This window comes from Sycon ciliatum, chromosome 9 (genome assembly GCF_964019385.1).
Source record: "Sycon ciliatum chromosome 9, ocSycCili1.1, whole genome shotgun sequence".
NCBI lineage: Eukaryota > Metazoa > Porifera > Calcarea > Leucosolenida > Sycettidae > Sycon > Sycon ciliatum.
This window is the reverse complement of record NC_088651.1, coordinates 17995342-18015141: the sequence shown is the minus strand read 5'-3', so window position 1 is coordinate 18015141 and position 19800 is coordinate 17995342. Positions and strand designations below refer to the sequence as shown.

Sequence of the window (19800 nt, the reverse complement as noted above, 5' to 3'; positions counted from 1 at the left end):
TGCTCCAAACAGCAGCTAACTTTCACTGGCTACAAAGATTACATCAAAGAATCAAACAACAAGCAATTCCTTCAGCTTGTTGGCAGAAAGCTTCTTCTTGTGCTTGGCTCAGTCCAAAATTCATACCTCGGAGGAGTAATAAAATTACTACTTCCAGATGTCCTCGATTGTTTGCCATGACCTGAATTATGATCAAACGAAAAATGGGAGAATTCTTCTTTTAGCTTCCATGACATTAATTTCACTCCTGCGACCTTGCGATATTCTGCATGACGCTGAGACTCGTTTAGTATTGGCTTCATTAAGAGCAGCGTTACAAGAGTGGCATACTCAGCTGACTGTGGATGAAAGCACTCCTTCATGAATATACGTATGTACTGGAATGCACGCATACACGGATTCTCAGACACACACGCACGCACTCTTGCATGCACCCGCACATGCACACTACCAGGACCGCGAAATCAAGATGTGAAAATTACAAAATACCATATCTTGTAATAGATTCAAACTGTTTGCGATTCTTCTCTTTCAGGAGAAAATCCACACGCTACAATGTACATTGTACATTGTTATTATTATTAAAAGCTTCTCTGCGTTGGCATCAATGCAATGTAGATATACACAGCATGAATAGCTTTCGCATAAGCCGAAGCGACAACAGCCAAACAGGGTACCGGTATTGATGGCGATATAAAAAACAATATTATGCGATAAAAATACGTGACGAAAATAGAATACAATTAAAACAAGCAAACGAGCAGCTCAACCGATTTGAATTTGAATTTGCTGATCAAATATACATTGTACATGTATAATGATAATGGAGGAGAAGATGTGGATGGATGCTACACAGATCATAATAATAATCTTTGATGAGTTTAACCATTTGAAAAAAACGTTTGAAAACTCCATCATTTGGGCCAAGAGCTTGGTTAGGACGATGGAATCAAAATAGACTGAAATGCGGTAAGCTTTTTTTTCTTCGAGCCTTTGTCTTCTTTTGTCTACTGGTTTCCTTACAATTCATGTCTTTATCTCATTTCTAGTTGTCAATTGTACTGTGCCATCTGTAACCCATGGCCGTGGTGACAAGAGAGTTCTGTCGTACCTTCAACACGTGAATTACACATGTGACATTGGTTATAGTATAAATGGATCTGCAACAGCAACTTGCAGTGAGAATGGAACTTTGACCGAGCTAAAACCTTTCTGTAACAGTGAGTTGAGTCATTTTCTGGGAACAAACCTTGCTTTTTCAAATATTTGTGTTCCAGGCATCCCCGAGCCGCAGGCTCTCAGAAAACAATCATGTTCATCTGCCAATTGTACATGAAGAGTAGATTCATCGAAGGCATGTTTCACCATGTTTAGTTGGTAGCATAATTGCAGTTAGAGGGCATAAGTGCATACCAGACGTACTGATCACATGGGGCTGTCCCAGACACTGCTTGTCTCACTTGAATCTTTGTGGCAACGTTTTGGAATTTAGAAGTTTCTCGCGACATTGTGTGTTGTTTTTATAAGCAATTTTTTAGGCTTTCATCATTCATGGTTTGATGGCTATCACGCCCACCATGCCATGGAAGTCGTTGAAGACATATCAATTGTCGGCAAGGGCGCGAAAGCTAAAGCAGCTTGAATGAGTGAAATGAACCACTATGGCTGCCCGGTGCTTTTGTGTCATACATACACATACAATTATTGCATTTCAGGACGGACAGCATGTCACTTCCGTTCTCAAATGTCCTTCTTTGTTCTTGTTCTGCTAGTTGTAAATTGCACAGTGCCAACACTCATGAATGGCAATGCGGACAAGACAATGGTTTCCTATCTTCAGAGTGTGAACTACACGTGTAATACTGGTTATAGAATGAATGGATCAGCAACAGCAATGTGCAGTGCTGATGGAACTCTACAAACACCTACTTGCAACAGTAAGTACAAGAAAACGTAAAGAATAATACTTTAATTCCCATAGCTATGCAAAAGACATTATTTACGTTACGTATGGTCTGGCTCTAGCCAGGGTCCACACAGCTTTAATTCCGGTTTTTTTCTTTGTGCCTGACGACGTCGGCATGCCTGGCGGTTTCCGGTCCAGTACCGTACCATCAAAGACAGCTGGCCACATTACTCAAATAGGGCTTTCAACTGCAAGATCATAACGTGAAGCAACTTATGAATGTGTATGTATGCGAAGTGCATCGGGGGATGCATGCAGGGCGAGAGTGTGGGTTCGAATCCCATATTGTGCCTTGAGAAAGTTGGGGAAATGAAAAAATGTATAACATCGCTTTGTTTTTGTTGCCCAAGTCATCAAAGTCACAGGGTCGCATTGTCGTTCGAATTATCATTCAAATGTTTTTGGGTGTGCTGCTAATGGGCAGGGAATGCAAGGATCGGGTAGATTGCAGTGTTTTAATGGGCACAGTTGTTGTATAAATGGAATGCTGAGATCGTTAACGGAGAACTATGAGGAAAAGCAAAATGACAGGGGTGACAGTGTTGAAGCTTTGATCAGATGGCGTCGGCAGGAGTGTCTACACACAGAGTAGAAGATGGGAGAAGAGAGGTCCCGCCGCTTCGACAGTTACTGTGCTTGCGAAAGGCTGACAACAAGAAACAACGGAGCAAATATTCCGTCGTTTGGAGACTCGCCGACTTCGTCAACAGATGTGCAAACAGCAAGAGGGTGCTGGCCAGGCATCCAGTCGGCAGGAGAAAAGACGTGACCATGCCCAAACTTGTTGAGTATCCAGTGACTGCGGTCCATAGGCATAAGGCGATCATCAGTGACTGCGGTCCATAGGCATAAGGCGATCATAAGGCGATCATCTATGCAATCTATGCCGCTATGCAAAATACGTTACTTTGTCGCCTACATAATCATTGTATTGCAAAAAAACATTTCCATCAGTTCGAATAACATTCCTAATGCGCTGGGCAAAAAAAGCATAGTGTAGGGCCCTGAGCTTTAACGCTCTCTCGTTACACATTGCGAGTGAGTTATTCTTTCTGGTGCCTTTACATTTTACAAGCCCTTATCTATTCTGGATAACTCAGAGACTGATAGTTGACATCGGTTGAAGCAAAACGCACACACACACACACACACACACACACACACACACACACACACACACACACACACACACACACCACACCACACACACACACACACACACACACACACACACACACACGCACACACCACACCACACACACACACACACACACACACACACACACACACACACCTTGACCTTGACCTTGATCTTGCCCATTGCGTATGCAATGATAGCGAATGTCGGAAAGTTCAAGTGAGAACACGAGCGCAGAACTTGGCATGTCGTTTCAGGTCTCCTGGTCGACGAAATGGGCGTCCACAGACACATAGAAGAGGATCAGGAGCGGGCCGTGGCGGTGGGGTGCTACTCGCAACTTGTCTCCAGCCGGGACGATCTTGGCAACTCTCAAGCCAGGTGGTCACGCCGAGGTCCGCCAGGTCAGTCGATACCACATCTCGCCACCTCTTCTTCGGGCCGTGACGAGGACGGGGGCCGGTAGCTCGCCGAACAGCAATTGCTTCGGTGCGCGTGAGTCGTCCATCCTGCCGACGTGACCCAGCCAACGAAGCCGGTGGCGACGGATGATGCGGGTGATATCAGGGTCAACACCGAATGTAGCTGCCACACACACACACACACACACACACACACACACACACACACCTGTCCTGTCCTGTAGAGTCACTGCCGCAAAAGTGTCACGTGATCCCATCACTGGGAAACTTGAGAAGAGAGAGAGAGGGCACGACGCCCAATGACGTTCCAGGTGCACGGGTATTCGCATCCGCTTGCCGCATATGCACACGTGCTGGAAGGTTGAGCGTTCCTCTGCTGTTGGTCTATGGGCCACCCTTGAACAGTGATGCCTGCCCCGTCCCCAGACACCACGAAAGCAGCAACCACACCTGTCACAATGCGCGGCACAACATCCCTCCGCCGGTGCCGACGCTCCGGTAGCTCCAGGTGGCACTGTGGCATCCACCGTCGAGGCACACACATGCCGGACCAAGCCACCGCGGCTTCTCAGCCACCGTCCACACTGCCCGCACTGACCGGCGCCCCGCTGCTCAGACACAGGCCGTGCACGCTCCTCCAGACACTTATGCCGAGCCATGTCTCATTTCCGTGCAAAATCCGGTCCGCATACCGTACATACCACTCGGGGCGGAGGCTCAGGGGCATTGTCAGGCTCTTGGTAGGTGCTGCGCCACTCCTCGCGAGACTCACATGCAGCATCATACCATGATGCCTCCACACCACGGGCACGTAGATCCCGGACAGCACAGTCCTTCCACCTGCGGCCAGGCGTCCCTGCAAGAAGGAGCCAAACAGCACCTGTTTCGGGATGCGGTTGTCCGGCATCCGCGCCACATGCCCCAACACACACACACACACACACACACACACACACACACACACGTACACACACACACACACGCACACACATTTATATGGACTGATTTGAAACTTGACTAACTCACGACTGCATGTAGAGCACATACAATGCCCATCGAACCTGTTGAATTCTTGCTTAATCTAGAGAGTTGTTTCTTCTAACATTCTTCTGCTTGTTCTCTCTGTCCACTACATTTTTCATTGCCATCTCATTTCTAGTTGTCAACAATTATTGTAATGTGCCAACTGTCACCCATGGCCGTGGTGACAAGAGAGTTCTGTCATACCTTCAACAAGTAAATTACACATGTGACACTGGTTATAGTATAAATGGATCTGAAGCAGCAACTTGCAGTGCTACTGGAACTTTGACAGAGCTGAAACCTGTCTGTAACAGTGAGTTAAGTCATTTCTTGCGAACAAAAACTGCTTTTCAAAGATATGTATTCCAGACATCTCTGACCACAATCACAATTCCCCAAAAGAAAAGGCAGTGCTTTCTTGAGTGTTATCAAGTTGCCTGCAATAATAATAATAATAATAACAATAACTAGCGCATCTGTCGGCAAAAAGAGTTAGAGAAAACGAGAAATACATGCCATAAACACCTTCTCCATTCTGTTCTTGCAGGGAAAAACTACCTCGATTCCACCGTGAGCCTAGGCATGAGGAATATAATATTAGGCACAGAATGTTATTTACCAAAAGATATTCAAGTAAGCGCAAATATTTTTAGCATGCAAACATGTAGCATAAACCCAAGAAGAATGAAGTCTGAGGGGCAAGAAGACAATTATATTTTATGGTTAGATGGTTCTGCTGCTCCACACAGTCCACGTAGTTCTGGCTAACAGCTAACAAAGGAGTTGTAAAATACCTACTACTCCCTGCACAGGATGCCGTGACTGGATGAACTGGACTCCTGGACCGTGAATAGGGGACTTGTAGAAAGAGTGTACTCCTTATAGGGGATTGCGCGGCTGGATGGAGCTGATCAAAATTGAGTGGACTTCTGGACTCTGTATAGTGGATTCCTGGGCTCTGTATAGTGGATTTTGGACCAATGGACTCTATATAGGGTCCTGGACATCATATAGTGCATGGACTCTATACTGAGTCGTACATATATGGTATGGGTAGACAGTTCGGTCTGTTTACCCAGGAATACACTTGACATCACCTATCACCTCTCAATCATGGCCTTAGACCAACCCACTATGTCTGCCTGCTCCTTGGGTCTCATACATGCACGTACAATTATTGCATTTCAGAACGGACAGCATTTCACTTTTGTTCTTAAATGTCCTTCTTTGATCTTGTTTTTGCTAGTTGTAAATTGCACAGTGCCAACACTCACGAATGGCAATGCGGACAAGACAAGGGTGTCCTATCTTCAGAGTGTGAACTACACGTGTAATACTGGATATAGAATGAATGGATCTGCAACAGCAATGTGCAGTGCTGATGGAACTCTACAAATGCCTACTTGTAACAGTAAGTACAAAATAATGTAAACTATTATAAGTAATGTAAAAAATGTACATAGATGATGACACAGCAACGACAAAGCTCGACTGCGACGTACGTTTCGTCCCCGCTGGATTCATCAGGCAATCTTCTCAGCTCTGCTACTTGATGTACCAGCCTGCTATGGCAGATACCGCCAACCATTCATCGACTAGACGCCAGGCGCGAACTGATGGTGGTGGTGGTGGTGAAAAGGAGAGCTCTGTGCCAGAAATGTCCAGCCTAGAGAGCGTGTGTGGGCCAGCGTAAGTTTACCGCCATATTGCCAGGTGTGTCTTTACCACTATATTATTTTATCAACAGTAAATAATGTAAACTAAAAAACTCAAATGTTGAGCCAATGGTAATTTGCAAAGAGAAAAGGACCTATACATATAAGTCACTAGCTGTGACTACCAGTTCACCAAGGTAACGTGATAGTCAGATACTGCCTCAACAACACACAAAACTGAGAAGGATATTGAGACATTCGGCGACCTAACACCTAGTTACAACACACCTACAAAGCGCAAAACAACAAACTATTACTTCCAACTTGGAAGGCTCAGGTGCGGAAATGCAGGGATGTGCCCGGGACGCTCAGGGATGCGCCATCAAGATGAGCACAAGCCATGTCCCTCAGCAGCAAGGAATGCCGAACGTTACGGGATGATGATGACGAGACTAGTACGACCATTTGGACAAACTGGTCTAGCTATAACTCGAAGGCAATAGACCACCCAACTTGGAAGGCTAAACTGTATCTAAAATTACATGAAGAGGGGAAGCCAAGCGAAGACGACCTGCCACGAACTGAGCGGCAATAACCTACTAAACACCTTGTTGATGCTACGATGGTGGACACGTTTGAAACAATAGCAAGTGGTTTCACACGATGTATGTTTCGCCGTATTACTTGTGATGTCCTTCCACACATTGGAACTTTCCGCACCTGAGCCTTACAAGTTGGAAGGTTGTTGGCACTTTTCAAGGGAGGGCTGTATTTTTCACTAGCTCTTGGAGACTGGTGAAATATTCGAGATAGGGTGCTATTCAAGAGAAAGCGCTAATCGCGCAAGTATGGTACACACACACCTTACGCACGCACACACACACACACACACACACCTTACGCACGCACGCACACACACACACACACACACACACACACACACACACACACACACATACACCCGCACGCACGCACGCACATGCATCAAATATGTGCAGTAATTGAGAAAACAAGACAGTTGTCAACTTGACCAAGAGCCGATTGTGGGCAGATATAATATGTCTTTACGCCCTAACCCAGTCTTCACGTTGTGTGTGCTGATAGGTCTTCTGTTTGAAGGTTTGTAGGCCACTGTAGCAGTGTTTTTCGCTTAGGACTGCAGATGGTAGGGAATTCCAGGTAGGCACGAAGCCTTATGTGAAGGCTAGTAGTGGCGCAGTGTTGGAGCATGGATGGAGGGGAATGCTGAGCAGCTGATTGTGGCCTTCCAACTGCTGAAACTGCCATCTTGCGCAGGGTTATCTGGCAGCTCCTGCCAGAGGAGGGAGCTGGGGCTGAAGAAAAATTAATGGTAGGTGTGTGCGGAGTGCTGGAATTAAAATAGCATTAAGTTCATGGTCTTGCATAACTGGTAAGCTGTTTCTCCGACCATTCTTCTTCTTCTTCTTTCTCCACCTGTCTCACGTAATTTATGTCTTTATGTCTTTTCTAGTTGTCAATTGTACTGTACCAACTTTAACCCATGGCGGTGGTGACAAGAAAGTTCTGTCATACCTTCAACAAGTGAATTACACATGTGACACTGGTTATAGTATAAATGGATCTGAAGAAGCAACTTGCAATGAGAATGGAAATTTGACAGAGCTGAAACCTGTCTGTAACAGTGAGTTGGTTTTATTCCTGGAATAAACACTGCTTTTTCAAAGATATGTGTGCCAAACATCTCATGACGGTCGCCTTCTCTATAGGACTTCGCGTCGGCAGCACGACTGCCTGTGTGGTTCAAATCAGTCGCTGCTCTTTGCAAGATTTATTTTGATCGACAACGACGCGTACAGTACTGTACTTGCAAATCTCCACAATGCGCTGGATACTCGAGCGTTGAGCCCGAGGTGAGGGAACTGCAATCTCAGCTTTGTGAGCGATCCCTGAGGTGAGCAATCTCGGTCATTTTGCAAAATGGGACTGATTCCGAGTAGCCAATTACTTTCTTGTGCATCGTGCTGCACTTGTCTGCGCAGTGTGAAAAGATGATCTATTTTGATGCGGCGCTGTATTAATCAGAATCACCCACCCGTCGCTCTCGAAATCCACTCGAAATCTAGCTAGACTTTTCAGGTACTAGTGTTTGCTCCCGGCTAATGAAGTCCCCTCACACCAGAACACAGGGGTTTTATGGTATTGAATATGGAAGTATTTCGACGAGACTGTAGACAAGAAGGAGAAGGAGAACAGGACAACGACAACTCAAGACTAGAACAGAACAGAACAGAACAGAACTACTGTAGCATGCGCTCTTCTTTGTGAGTGGCTCTCATTGCCAAGGGGAACGAGCGGGAAATAAAAATAGTGAGTATGACATTGCACAGGTCGTAGCATAAATACACCTACTACACTAGCAAACTAACTGACTAGTCAAAATTGGGATGAAAAGGGCTGCCAAGTGAGCATTGGCGACATAAAAACAAAAACTGAAAGATAAGCGACAATAGTGCTGACGCGGACCAAGTACGTTCTTGATGACTGGAAGAGAATCGCACAGCCAATGTTTCTCGGTCCTGTACAGCACAATGTCGTCGGCGTAGCCGGTCTCACTCAGAATGTCACCGGTTTTGCTGGCAGCTGCTGATGGCACTGCTTCATAGCTGCCTCGAGATAACACAGACACAATAGCGGGCTGAAACCACTGCCGTGTGGTTTAGCCAACGGTGCTGCTCAGGTGCTGAGAGGTCGATCCGTCCAACTTGACGATCACAGTTGTCGAAAGCAGTAGATTGTGGATCAGGTGTAAGTCGTCAGGTTCAACAATAGAAGCCTTTACGAACAGTAGCCTGTGGCGATCGACAGTATCGAGTGTAACTTATATAAAAAAATGGTCTCATTTGCCAATAGTTGAAACAAAGTAACTCATATAGATCTGGTTTCTCAGAATTTTTGTTTATCACCTATTTAATCTTGTACCCTTTTATCATTCCAAACATCCTTTCTCTAACATCAATTTCGTCTTTGTTTTTGTTCTGCTAGTTGTAAATTGCACAGTGCCAACACTCATGAATGGCAATGCAGACAAAACAACGGTGTCCTATCTTCAGAGTGTGAACTACACGTGTAATACGGGTTATAGTATGAATGGATCACCAACACCAATGTGCAGTGCTGATGGAACTCTACAAATGCCTACTTGCAACAGTAAGTGCAAATGATGTAAACTATAGAGAAAGCTATGTTTGTTTTCTGGTGATCGCTTAGTTTGTGACACTCGGAGTAACAACATACTGTTCATCGTCAGGAATCAGGACTCAACGGTTGCAAAGAGAAGCTTGTCGTTTGGAGTGACAACTGATCACCGGTGCTTTTCCTTGTCAGAGTCTACAATACACGTTGTTCTTCAACGTAGGGAGAAGTGTTGGAGATGAAATTACTGAGAAGATGTCGCGGAGGAGGGAGGGGTGCAGTGGCGAGCTTTCCTGCACACGTATGACTTTGGCCGTATTTCAGCATGGTGGAAAGGAAAAAGTCGAAAAGTTTATGTCAAGAAAACCCAAGAACAAAGATGGGGGACATGTCCCCAGTGCTAGAAGATGTGCTCTACTACCTGCCGGTGTATAGTTCTTGTTAATTGGAGACGTAGCTCATAGTTTTATCAGCGCTTGTGCACTGGATATTATCAAGATGATCATTTGGGGTGTAAAAGGGGCGTTGGCCCCCATATCCTAGGATGCTGGCGTGGCTCCAGGAACTCTTCTAAGGTGAAGAAATGTTGGCTTGATGAAGTTTTGTCCGTAGCTTTTTCTTGTACGCTGTGGCGTGACTCATTTCTAGATCCATAAATAATGTAATTTTGCCGCCATTTTTGAAGGGAATGCAAGTTTCAAGGTTCCCTTCAGAAACCTTTTCTGAGGCTTTGCACCGGCGATGTAGACCCCAAAGGGAAACTTCCTGCAACATGTTGAACGATATCGGAGAGATAAACTTGCACACATACTTTGGTATCCTCCGACATGCTCATATAGGATACCCAAGCTACGTATGATAAATTGAAGAAGAAAATCATCGGGCAGGGATAGGGCATCAGCTTCGGTCTGTCATTCACGATGTTTCACAGCAATCACTACTGCATCCTATCGCTTGCCAAAACAACTTATTGACCAGAAAAGTAATTCTTAGCTGGGCTGTTCATTGACTATCCACTCTTTGCTATCTCCACCCTACAGCTTCCCATTAAAATGGAACTATCTTCAATTTAGACTATGTCTTTGGGAAATCCTAAAAATATATATTTTAAGAAAGCAAATCACTTCCTTTTTTCAGCGTCCTTCTTTGTTTCTGTGCTGTTAGTTGTTATTTGCACAGTCAAAATACTCATGAACGGCATTGCGGACAAGACAATGGTGTCCTACCTTGAGCGTGTGAACTACACGTGTCATACTGGTTATAGTATGAATGGATCTGCAACAGCAATGTGCAGTGCTGACGGAACTCTACAAATGCCTATTTGCAATAGTAATGGTAAGTACAAATGCAATGCAGACTATGAAAAGTTGTTAGTGTGCTTTATTACTGTCGATACAGTCAGACCTCGTTTGCCCGGTTCCCTCGCCATCCGGAAGAATACCATTGGTAACTGATTTTTCAGGATACGTGACTGGCATGCAACATAACCAGCCCCAGGATCCGCATACCGGCGCACGGTTTTGTGTACAAACGGGTTCAAACACGTACACAAATTCCTGTCATATCCGGCTTTCAAGTGACAAGCAGACCCCAGAACAGGAGTTTTACAAAAACCGAAGAAAGGGTTTGGATGACTAAGTGACCCACTGCTCGCCTGCATGCAGCACTCAGTTACTTGCTCCTGCCATTTCTCTTGCTAGTTATTTACAGAGTACCGGTATACATACCATCTGTACTGCATGGTACACATGTACATGGACACATAATGTTACAACTTATGATGTGCTACATGCATCATAGTAAACTATGTGCGTTCGGTGATGTTATTCCCTCGCCTATCCGGGTATTATAGTGTAGAAATATTTTCGGTCATGCGAGGTCTGACTGCATAGACTTTTCCCGCATTGGCGTTGCCAAGCAAGCTTGGCAAGCCGTTGCATAAGCCACTCCCAAAGAACACAACAGCAAACTATTGTGAACAACGAGAGAGGAGAACTAACATTTTTCCTCGCTCTTCTTTAATCAAGTGGAGTGAAGAAGGGAATAGAGCGATCTTTGAGAGCTCATTGATGGTCAGTGTAGAGCCGCTACTTGCAGCTGGTCGACTGCTTGTTCACCAGGATCTCTGTCAAGGCGGGGCACTGAGGTCAAGTGAGCGTGTGGCCGAGATTGTGCTGACTAGTTGGCGGCGACTAGTCGAGCTCCACGAGAGGGTACTGACTCAGTATCAGAAGTTTCACAACTGCCATCCCAACATTAGCATTGCAACAGCTGCAGAATGTTTGTATGTTTGAGTCTGCCTTGTCTTGAGTCTCCACAAACAATGTACCAACTCCTACAAAGATGACTCATTTCAAATGAAGAGAACTCTTTGATGCAGGATAATGACAATTGCGTGTGAAGGGCCTTCTGATAGAGCTTTACAGCATCTACACGCTTTTTTTTCTTTTTCTTTTTAGTCCGGTATGTTCCCTTGCTGTTGTGATTGTTCTCTTCCATTCTATGCACTTTCATAAAAATAAATAAAATAAAATAAACATAAGGAAATCGTAGGCGGTGCGGTTGGTCTCATACACATTCAAACTTCATGACGGCTTTGTGCAACTTTCTCGACTCACTTGACTCACTGATCCTTATGCACATATATACAGCATTCCCTCACTAGTGGGACCATTGTTATTAGGCTAGGGCCTGTTTTGGACTTCCCACTCTAAATAAAGAATACAAACAAACAAACAACAAGACGAAAATAGTAAGGGCCAGCTGGGGTGGGCGTTTGCCGTGACATGGGCGTGTACAAAAGACTTGACGACAATCGATTCCATATAAAAAAATTCGATAAGCGAATCCATGTGTCTGTTCATAAGGTTCAGGGAGTGGAAAATTATAAAAAGGCTGATGGAAAAAAATAATGGGGTTTTACATGTGTTCTTTGGAACCTGCAGGTTCGAGAGAAGCTGGCTCTGGTCCCAAGAGTTCGACTGCAGTTTTGGTGTCCGTTACTATACTGGGTGTTGGAGGGGCGATTGTTGCCGCTGCTGTTATCGTATATCAACGGCAGCAAAATGCTAAGTTGCGCACTTCATGTAAGTAATATTTGCTGCAGTAGTTTTCTATTTTCCCATTTTTTGGGCTTAACTTGCGTAGAGTAGCGAAGATCACAACCTCCATTTTATTACAAAGAGACTGTCCAGCCCTTTTGTTTCTTCATCTTTTGATCATCTGACATGAACCCAGTGAAGAGAATTGGCTACTCTCTCTTTCCCTCCCTCTCTACCTCACCGGCAGCATTGTTGAATTCGTTCTGCTTCAACACATGCTCTCTGTCCCTATCTCTCTCTCTATCTCTCTTTCTCTCTCTCTCTTTCTCTCTCTCTCATTCCCTCTCTCTCTCTCTCTCTCTCTCTCTCTCTCTCTCTCTCTCTCTCTCTCTCTCTCTCTCTCTCTCTCTCTCTCTCTCTCTCTCTCTCTCTCTCTCTCTCTCTCTCTCTCTCTCTCTCTCTCTCTCTCTCTCTCTCTCTCTCTCTCTCTCTCTCTCTCTCTCTCTGTCACACTATCTCTCTGTCTCTCCATCTCTCTGTCTCTCTCTCTGTCTCTCTCTGTCTCTCTCTCTCGCTATATATATATCTGTCTGTCTGTCTCTGTCTGTCTCTCTGTCTCTGTCTCTCTCTGTCTCTCTCCCTCCCTCCCTCCCTCTCTGTCTCTGTCTGTCTCTCTCTGTCTCTGTCTGTCTCTCTCTCTCTCCCTCTCTCCCTCTCTCTCTCTCTCTCTCTCTCTCTCTCTCTCTCTCTCTCTATTTATCCATGATCACATTAGATCACCAACCGAGCTATACTTTCATTTTAATTTGTTGTTCTTCTTTTGTGATTCTTCATTTCAGCATATGACACTGGGTTGGGCAAAAAGCAGCCTGAAGGACAACAAGGAAGTCGTGTCGCTATGCCCCTCAAGGATACCTACTATCCTGGTAAATCTGGAAGTGAACTAACTGGTCGTGATCCTGAACAGCAAGGTGGAACGTATATGAACCCAGAGCCGGCAAAGAAGGGACAACCAAGCCCTCAGGACCCCCGAAGCTGTGTATATCATAATCTTGCGAACAAAAACTCTGAAAAATCATCTTACAGTATTGATACTATGTTGCCTGCTAATGATGGAAATGATGTCTATGAGGAAGCAGGGGTGCAGTGTCTATGCACTGACATTTATGAGGTTGCCGACCAAAACAAAACAACACAAGGTACCCAGCAGAAACTAGTTGACACTGGCTTGGCAACACTGGAAGATCCCGACACAACCTACGGCAACGGAGATTCTTGCCCTGGATCGTGCAAGAACAGCATGTGTATGTATGGCAATGCAGATTCTCCAAGGGCATCATGCAGTGACAATGGCCAAACCTTCACTTACAACACGGCACTGAAATCGTCCGGGAACTTGTCACCCCTGAAACCTGACCCTTCGCTTCCAGGCAACAGTGTTCTTGCATACGACAATCTGAACAATGAACAAAAAATCAACCCCGATGCTCTGACAACAGTATTTGGACAGAGTTCCACTGATCCTGCCGACACTCAGTCTATAGTTTATGGAAATGCAGAGTCGCGCAAGGCCTCACCGAACAACAGTGTGGTTGGCAACGACAACAGGGAATCAGGCCAGGCCAATGGAAACTCACTCCAGACCTCATACGTGAACAGTGTAGACTTGCATGCCGGTGGCATTTCCACAGGGACTTTCTCTGAGGATGATTGCGCACGTTTTCAGATGGGAGAAAGTAGTGCTGGAAATGGCCTAGATATTCACCACCTATCAACCTATGAAACTCCCAAAGTTAGCAGTAACGCCAGTACCTCAGCAGGATTGTCCGAAAAAGCGGCTACCAAAGACATGACCTATGAAACTCCCAAAGTTAGCAGTAACGCCAGTACCTCAGCAGGATTGTCCGAAAAAGCGGCTACCAAAGACATGACCTATGAAACTCCCAATGTTAGCGGTAACGCCAGTACCTCAGCAGGGTTGTCCGAAAAAGCGGCTACCAAAGACATGACCTATGAAACTCCCAATGTTAGCGGTAACGCCAGTACCTCAGCAGGATTGTCCGAAAAAGCGGCTACCAAAGACATGACCTATGAAACTCCCAATGTTAGCGGTAACGCCAGTACCTCAGCAGGGTTGTCCGAAAAAGCGGCTACCAAAGACATGACCTATGAAACTCCCAATGTTAGCGGTAACGCCAGTACCTCAGCAGGGTTGTCCGAAGAAGCGGCTACCAAAGACATGACCTATGAAACTCCCAATGTTAGCGGTAACGCCAGTACCTCAGCAGGATCGTCCGAAAAAGCGGCTACCAAAGACATGACATATGAAACTCCCAATGTTAGCGGCAACGCCAGTACCTCTGCAGGATTGTCCGAAGAAGCGGCTACCAAAGACATTACCTATGGAAATGGACGATCACCAAATGGTTCTCGTCATGCCAGTGCTGAACAGTTCTGCACCGAGGTATCAAACAGAAATTCATCTCAGGCTTTACCCACCAGTTCACAGCAAGATGGTGGCAAGGCGGAGGAAACTCTGACCATGGGACCTAATCAGACTTCAAATGTTTCAGCAACAGCAACTAGAAAGAGTTCAATTTTAGGTGATGCAATTGCAAACTTACCTGATCAATATCCCACATCTAACAAGTCTCTGCAGCCATCTAATGCGTGCCCAGCTCTCAGTGATGGCCAGGGTCAGGTGTCGACAGGAAACGTACCTGTTCAACGTGAACACATCTCATCTCATACAGGCGGGAAAAGTTTGACTTCGGCAGTTTCCCAAGGCGGAACACCACCTCCAGGAAGCACTGTGTCGAGAACTTTGTCTAGTGCTGCAGGCTTCAGTTCAGCTGTTGGCTTTCAACGTGGCAAAAAGCCACTAGCCTCAATATCTAACGAAATGAAGCAGCTACAGCCATTGCCGGTTAGAAACATCCCGACATCCACTACCTCAGCAGATGACATATATGCAGACCTATCAGAGGCAAACGAGGCTCAAGAAAAATCCATCGAGCCTAGCTTCAATTCTGTCAAATATGAGGACGATGGAGTGTATGGTACCATCAATTAGTACCAAACCATATTAACACAGTTTTATGAGGGATGTGAGACACCTCTAAATTTTAGTTTCACATCAGGTGCATTTCCACTCCCTGATTTCTAGGTTAATTAACCTTTATCCTCCCATTGACTTTACTGCAGGGAAGTGTTGCATGGTGCATTTCATCTCTTGTCTCTCCCCCCCCCCCCCCCAACTCAAACACCCTTCCACACATGCACACACACACATTATACACACGTACAGACACACAAACAAACAAACTCACAAACACACAAACAAACACACAAACAAACAAACAAACAAACACACACGCATCACTCTTGACATTTTACTGGACACTATTGGCGAAATTGAACATCAAGACATTTCTTACGGGGCTCAATGAACATTCAATATTCAAGAATAGATCTCTACCTCCCATCCCTTCTCCTCATTTTCTCATTTATTTCATAATGTTGAGATAGTTTCCTACCTTTTCTGTCCAATTATTCAAATGGATATTCAATTACGCGGTTCAGGATATTCAATTTGTTTAGATTTCAACTCCCTGTGTTTCGTTATTCTCTTTAATATCCCTCGTAAAATTGATACCTCTCTATCTTCCCCCTCTTTCATTCCCCTTTTTCAATCTCCGTCTTCCATTGGTATTAGGATCAGCATACTGCAATAATGTGCGTGTGTGTGTGTTTGTGTTGTATGTGTGTATGTGTGTGTCTGTGTGTGTACGTGTTTGTGTGCGTTTGTGTGTGTGTGGGGGGGGGGGGGCGGTGTGGGGTGGTGGGGAATGCTGTGCGGGCGTGCATGTGTGTGTGTGGGGGGGGGGGGGGCGTGTGCGCGTGCATGTGTGTGTGTGTGTGTGTGTGTGTGTGTGTGTGTGTGTGTGTGTGTGTGTGTGTGTGTGTGTGTGTATGTGTGTGTTCTGCAGCTTTGGATGTGGATTTTGCTGATGATGCTGCTCTTATGGTGCCCTCCTGTGAAGTGGCTGAATCGGCACTTGAGTTTTTCCATTCTGTGGCATCAGCATTTGGTCTCACAGTCAACTTTGCCAAGACGAAGTTCATGTGTTGCGGCTTCGGCATTCCCGAAAATGACCGCCGTCCCATTGTCATCGATGGTCAGTCGGTGGAGTGTGTGCCGTCCTTCATCCACCTTGGGTGCTTGATCACTCCGGAGGGCAGGATCGGTCCGGAAGTTGACCAGCGACTTGCGCAGGCTTCTCGGGCTTTCGGTGCACTCCGGTGCGTATTCGAAAGCCCCGCTATCTCCATCCGAACGAAGCGAGTGATCCATGATGCCTGCGTGTTGTCCGTTCTCCTCTATGGCTCTGAAACCTGGCCTGTGCTGTGTTGCGATGAAGATCGTCTGGACCGTTTCCACCACCAGTGTGTCCGTGCTGTCCTTGGCGTATCGCGCATGGACCCGAAACGGACCACATCACCAACAGTGAGCTGCGTGTGCGCTGGGGTAATAGTGATCTGCTTTCTGACATCCTGCGTCTCCGGCGATTGCAGTGGCTTGGCTATGTGGCCCGCATGCCGGATGACCACCTTCCGAAGCAGCTTCTGTTTGGTTGGCTGCAACAGACCAGGCCAGCACCTGGACCAGGGCTCAGGTGGAAGGACCGTGTTCGCTCGGATCTTACTCTTCTCCATGTACCAGAGTGTTACAAGTCCACACAAGAGCGACAAGAAAGGGGCAGCATCTATCTGCCCAGTGTGGACCGTCCTGCACCGGAGCCGGCTGCTCATTGTAACACCTGCAACAGAACATTCACCACCCAGTCGGGTCTTACGCGGCACAAGTGCCTTGCTGAGCGTCGGCTTCCGGTAGAGCTTCAGCGTGGTGCATGGCATTGCAGCACCTGTCGTTTAAAAGTGCGGGGGGGGGGGGGGCTGGCTGTTCACCGTTGTCAGCCATCACCATCTACAACAGTGGAGCCAACCGCTACTGCTCACGCCTCATCGCCTCCAGCCCAAGTATCTCTACCCCCGGCGTCCCCACCCCGGCACGCTGTCTCGACTGAGCGCTGCTGCGGTTATCACTGCAGTGTCTGTGGCCGCTGCTGCAAATCGGCTTCAGGCTTCAGGCGCCACAACTGTTGGAGAGGTGGGTGCAGGCCTGTTGATCGTGGTCACTTTTCAACATGAGTGCAAGTGTGGGAGACGTTTCCATTGGCTCCGCCACATCCGGCGATATGTCTGCACATCGTCATGACTGCACGCTCTCCTCTCCTCCCCCGCATCCGGGCGGCATAGCCAGTTACTGGCAGCTGTACACAAGGTCAAGGTGTGTGTATGCGTGTGTGTGTGTTTGTGTGTCGGGTGTGTGTGTGTGTGTGTGTGTGTGTGTGTGTGTGTGTGTTTGTGTGTGTGTGTGTGACCAATGTGCTCAGGCACTCCAAGGGTCTTTGCAAGGGCTGAGGACGTGTGTGTGTGTGTGTGTGTGTGTGTGTGTGTGTGTGTGTGTGTGCGTGTGTGTGTGTGTGTGTGCGTGTGTGTGCCGGATGAATGATGACCGTATGCCGAAGTGAGTTTTGTTTGGGGAGCTCCCTGCAACGCGCCCTCTAGATGCTCCACGCAAGCGGTGGAGTGACGTCATCGTGGATGATCTCCGCTCCACCCCCCCCCCCCTTGCCTTCTGACTGCTGGTTTGATGCTGCCGAGGATTGCTCTGCCTGGGGGCAGATTGCTCATCGTCGTCCTCCCGACCGTGCTCCCCTGATCCGGACTCTGGCTTCCGCAGCGCATGTGGAAAGGTCTGCCGTCGTCTCGGGGATCTCAAGCGCCACACTCCGTACTGCAAAGCTAGCAGATAGTCCCTTTCCTATCATCGCCATCAGCAATGGGCACCTTCAAGGTGCGTGGGCGTGTGTGTGCATGTGTGTGTGTGTGTGTGTGTGTGTGTGTGCATGTGTGTGTGTGTGTGCAGAGAGGTAGCCGACAATGTTCTTCCTGTGAGCGCTGGTTCCGCAGTGCCGGAGGTTTGGCGGTCCACAAGTGCCCCAACTCCCGGATGCTCCGTGCCGGGCGGCGGGGTCTACCATTGCTGCTCAGGCGACTCCTCCGCCGCCGCGTGTGCGGCTCCCCCTCTCATGCTGCAAGGCCCACTGCAGGGCCTCTGGCCGGTGCTGCCGCTCTACTCGTAGATTCCAAATCCATACCTGCCGAAGATGGCTCTCTCGTCGTGCCGATTGAACATGGTCCCTGATCTCTCGGCAGACTGCCGACTTTGTGCCGTCGCGCGTCGTTTTCCATGTTGTCGGCCCCGCGAGGGGACACGTGACCGTAATGGCAGTGTTTACCAGGACCAGGACCAGGTGTGTGTGTGTGTGTGTGTGTGTGTGTGTGTGTGTGTGTGTGTGTGTGTGTGTGTGTGTATGTGTATGTGTGTGTGTATACTTGTGATTTAATTCACTAGAAGGCTGCCCGGCGACTATCTTCAGAGGGTGTCGTCACTCAAGTATTGAGCATAACGAAGAGCAACCATTGATGTGTTTACACCTCAGAAAGCACGTTGGGATGCATCATCTTTGCAAGTGATAAAGGATTATACCAAGAGTCCATAACCGCCGGGGGTTATGCACTCTTGGTTATACTTACTTGAGAAGTAGGACACACTTCATATCAGGTGATTTCAATGCAAGAAATTGTGCATGGAAGGGCTCTGACGTCACTGACAGTAGTGGTAGACCACTGCAACTGGCATTTGTGCAATATGGATTCACGGTTATCAATAAGGATGTTACACGCCACAATATGCGCAGTGCTTGCACTCTTCTACTTGACATCGTAGAAACCAATATTCCAGATATCATCTCGTCTACCAACACTCTCCCACCTCTGTCAGACCACTGTCCTGTTATCGTTTCTCTTACACTACGTGCACCAACACCACAACGGACCACTCTACTGCATCGAACAATTGATTTTAATTGGCTTCGTCTCCTGATGGGAAGGGAACGTTTCCTTGAGCGCCTCTATGGATGTGAAACTGTTGATGCTTCTTGGAAAGCATGGGAATCCCATTTCCTAAATTTAATCGAAAGGTCATCAACCTGGGTGCGTAAGCGTGATCAACAAAATCAGACATGGTACACACCTGACCTGCGTCAATTTCGGCGGCGACAGAATAGACTGTAGTGTACCATGCTTATCTGCGAAATCCACAATCAACTGAGGCAAAGGCAGCGTAATGTGTATCCAGGAACATTTATCGTAAGAAAATCCGTGCTGCCAGATCTGCCTTTCGGAACGCTGCCAGTATCTCGAAGGGTTGCACGATAGGTGGATATGTGTGGTGGAGGAGAGTTAAGGACTT

General features: G+C 47.0%; 1 protein-coding gene across 1 annotated transcript; it reads left to right on the top strand.

Moving 5' to 3' along the window:
- Nucleotides 1-1798: 1798 nt before the first annotated feature.
- LOC135824316 (uncharacterized) lies at nucleotides 1799-15492 on the top strand. The gene is made up of 6 exons (XM_065337049.1): nucleotides 1799-1937; nucleotides 5796-5960; nucleotides 9229-9393; nucleotides 10543-10713; nucleotides 12324-12464; nucleotides 13259-15492. Exons 1-6 carry the CDS (start codon nucleotides 1799-1801, stop codon nucleotides 15490-15492), a joined length of 3015 nt encoding a protein of 1004 aa, XP_065193121.1.
- The last annotated feature ends 4308 nt before the right edge of the window (nucleotides 15493-19800 follow it).